This window comes from Condylura cristata, unplaced genomic scaffold (genome assembly GCF_000260355.1).
Source record: "Condylura cristata isolate star-nosed mole 26May11 unplaced genomic scaffold, ConCri1.0 scaffold00020, whole genome shotgun sequence".
Taxonomy (NCBI): Eukaryota; Metazoa; Chordata; class Mammalia; order Eulipotyphla; family Talpidae; genus Condylura; species Condylura cristata.
This window is the reverse complement of record NW_004567121.1, coordinates 31,354,692-31,357,658: the sequence shown is the minus strand read 5'-3', so window position 1 is coordinate 31,357,658 and position 2,967 is coordinate 31,354,692. Positions and strand designations below refer to the sequence as shown.

Sequence of the window (2,967 nt, the reverse complement as noted above, 5' to 3'; positions counted from 1 at the left end):
GGCTCCCGGGGCCCGCGCGGCGCGGCGCGCCGCCGGCTCCGGCTTCAGGAACGGCTCGGTGGTGCCGCACCAGTTCATGATGTCGCTTTACCGGAGCCTGGCCGGGAGGTCCCCGACCGCGGCAGCCGACGCCTCTCCCTCGGGCTCTGGCCGCCACAGCCCCGCGGACACCATCACCGGCTTCGCAGACCAGGCGACCCAAGGTACTCACGCCTCTTCTGCGCCCGCCGTCCAGCCGCGTCCTAGGCGGAGGCCGCCGCGAGAGCCGGGCCCCTGCTCCCTTCCCTTCGGGGCTGGCCCCGCACCCCCAGCCTCAGGTGCTCCCGCGTTCACCCGGCGCCCCACACCCGGACTCGCCGCGCCACGGCTGTGGCGAGAGTCGTGGCAGCGTGCGGGGCCGGCGCCGGAGGAGGGCTGAGCGGGTCCCCGTGGGCGCCGTCCCCTCGAGGAGGCAGGTTAGTCCTAGTTTGGAGAAGCCAGGCAGGACCGGCCCAGACCTCTGCAGCGGTCGTGGTGGGGACAGCGGCGACTTGGTGGCAGCAAGCGCAGCTCCCAGTCTCTTGGGGCCGCACAAATCACGGTGAAACTCCGGGGAACTCGGACAGAGGCGCCTTCAGACTAAAGTCAGTATCCTGGAGATGCTGGTGGCAGCCCCAGGTTTGGGGAGGCCCTTCTCAGCCAGCTGCCTGTCTTGGTGGAAGGGGTAGTCCTGGGGGCCAGTGGCCAGCGCTGGGCCCTGGAGAGCCAGGGTGGAGGACTCTGAGGGGAGGAGGAGGATGGCCAGGGAGGCTGTGAAGGAATGCAGGCCGCTCTTTGACCAGGCGTCCACCTTACTCTGCCCTGAACCCTCCGAAGGTAGGACTTGGGCGAGGTCTCCGTGGTTGCTGTGTCATCTGGATTTTATTAATCTCTATTGAAGTCATTAGAGCAGACAGATAGGGAAAATTTAACTAATTTCAGGCGGAAATGCAAGTAATTTGGGCCTTAATTCTATCCAGCCAGAGACAGGACATGGAAGGCAGGAGGGAAAGTAAAGTCAACAGGCTGAGTAAGCACTGCAGCAGACCGCCGCCTGCGAGCCACTGCGGGCTGCGCGTGGGCTGCAGGTAGAGGCCCTGCAGTGGCCAGACCTTGCCCACTGGCCACCACTCAGAAAGCCGATGCACAGAGCCCTTATTCTGGATACCCGGGGCCCAGATGGCCTCTAGTCTGGTGGGGCTCTCAGGCAGTTTCCAAAGGCCTGCATTCCCCCCCCCCCAGCTGCTCATAGGGTGCTGGAATAATGGGGTACAAGGCCAGAGCAGGCCAGTTCAAGGCTGTTCCCAGGTGATGGGAGACGTGGGGTGTGCAGGGACGAAAGCTAGAAGAGGCACAGGAACGCGTCCTCAGAGGCAGATGTAGGCCCACCATAGCCGCAGCCTGAGGAAACAGCTTCCCTGGGAGCTCTGTTTGGCTGGCAAGGCTGGTGAGGCCTCACCGTTGTGGGTAGGGGCGCGCAGGGTCAGCACTCTGAAGCTGAGAGAGCCCTGGGCAGCTCAGAGAAAGTGCTCTGGTGGCAAGCTTGGTGAGAGAAAAATGGGGGAGCATATGCTAGGGCTTCTCCTGAACCCCCCCAGCCTCAGTTTGGAGCAGTACAACTGGGGGTCCCCAGAAATCACTGGCAGCACCCAGACTTCGACCTCAGAAGTGGAGGGCTTGACTTCCAATGGTGGGGGGAGTCTGCACAGTCTCTCAGAGTTTGGGGCAAAACGAAACCATATGACCCTCTTCAAAGAGAGCTCCTTATCTGCTTCTTGGTGGAATTTAACTTTTTTTCCTGAAGCTCAAAAAAGAAAAAAAAGTGCCACGACCAGAAATAAAACTCCAAAGCTGGAGATAAGTCATAACAGGGGAACGAATTAGTCTGAGAGAGGACCAGAAGGTCCTGGAGACAAGATCTCATGGGGCTGCTGCCCTAGCTGCAGCAAGACAGTCCCTGGCTTCCCCGAACCTCACCTCGTAGAAGACCCGGTGCTCAGCTGCCGCCTCCCAGCCTCACCGCCACCCCCACCCGCCCCTGCGGAGGTCTCGCAGCTCTAGGAGCTGGTGAGCCTGCAGTTGCCACCCCAGCGCACTGATGGATGGGAGCCTGAGCTGAGCCTGGCCTCCGCCGCTGCCTCAGTTCGCCTTCAGCACAGCGGGGAAGGCCAGAGTCGCTAGAGCCTTTGCAGCGCCGATGGCTTGGTCTCTTCGGCAAGGTGCTCAGCGTCCCACTTTGCCTGGGAGACCCGACTGGCGGGGCTGGAGAAGAGAGGCAGCAGAAGGAGCAGTTACAGTCACGAATTTTCCATTTCTGCACTGCTTGGACTTCGAGGCCCTCCTGGGGGTTCAGCAGAGCCGTAGGGAGCAGTCCCGGAAGGAGCAGACACGGCCAACAGAAGGCCTGGTGGCTTCCAGCCTTGGCTGGCTGGACTTTGATGTGCCCACCAGAAGCCCTGTCTGGCTTCCGACCTAGCTCTGGGGGCACGCACAAAAAGCTCTAGTGGCGTTATGTTTGGTCTTGAGGTGGGAGAGGGTGCGCTTGTCCCGGTGGCTCAGCTGTGCGTGGGGTGCTGCGGTGGCGGAGACGTTCAGTCCGCTGAACTAAAGCCTGTTCCGGATCGTACGGAGAAGCCGCGCTCTGGTCTGGCCCAGCCCGGCTGCTGTCGACTGAGGTGCCGACTCCGATCTAGACGGGGCTGCGCGGGCCGGCACCCGGGGCAGGCGGCCCATTCGCCCCAGGCGACTCCGGGGTCGCCGTGAGCCGTCGCACTCACTCCCTCTCTCTCTGTATCTGCCCGACCCTGCAGACGAATCGGCGGCGGAGACCGGCCAGAGCTTCCTGTTCGACTTGTCCAGCCTTCCCGACGCCGACGAGGTGGTGGCCGCCGAGCTGCGCGTGCTGCGCCGCGAGTCCCGGGACCTCGGCCCGGGCGGCGCGACTGCCCC

At 63.1% G+C, this 2,967-nt stretch overlaps 1 protein-coding gene across 1 annotated transcript in view; it reads left to right on the top strand.

Moving 5' to 3' along the window:
- The window catches only part of GDF7 (growth differentiation factor 7), an 8,327-nt gene that overhangs the window by 4,479 nt on the left and 881 nt on the right, over positions 1-2,967 (top strand). The window contains exons 5-6 of the mRNA XM_004686060.1: positions 5-203; positions 2,829-2,945. Of these exons, the coding sequence (XP_004686117.1) occupies positions 5-203; positions 2,829-2,945 (316 nt within the window). The remainder of the gene's footprint in view (positions 1-4; positions 204-2,828; positions 2,946-2,967) is intronic.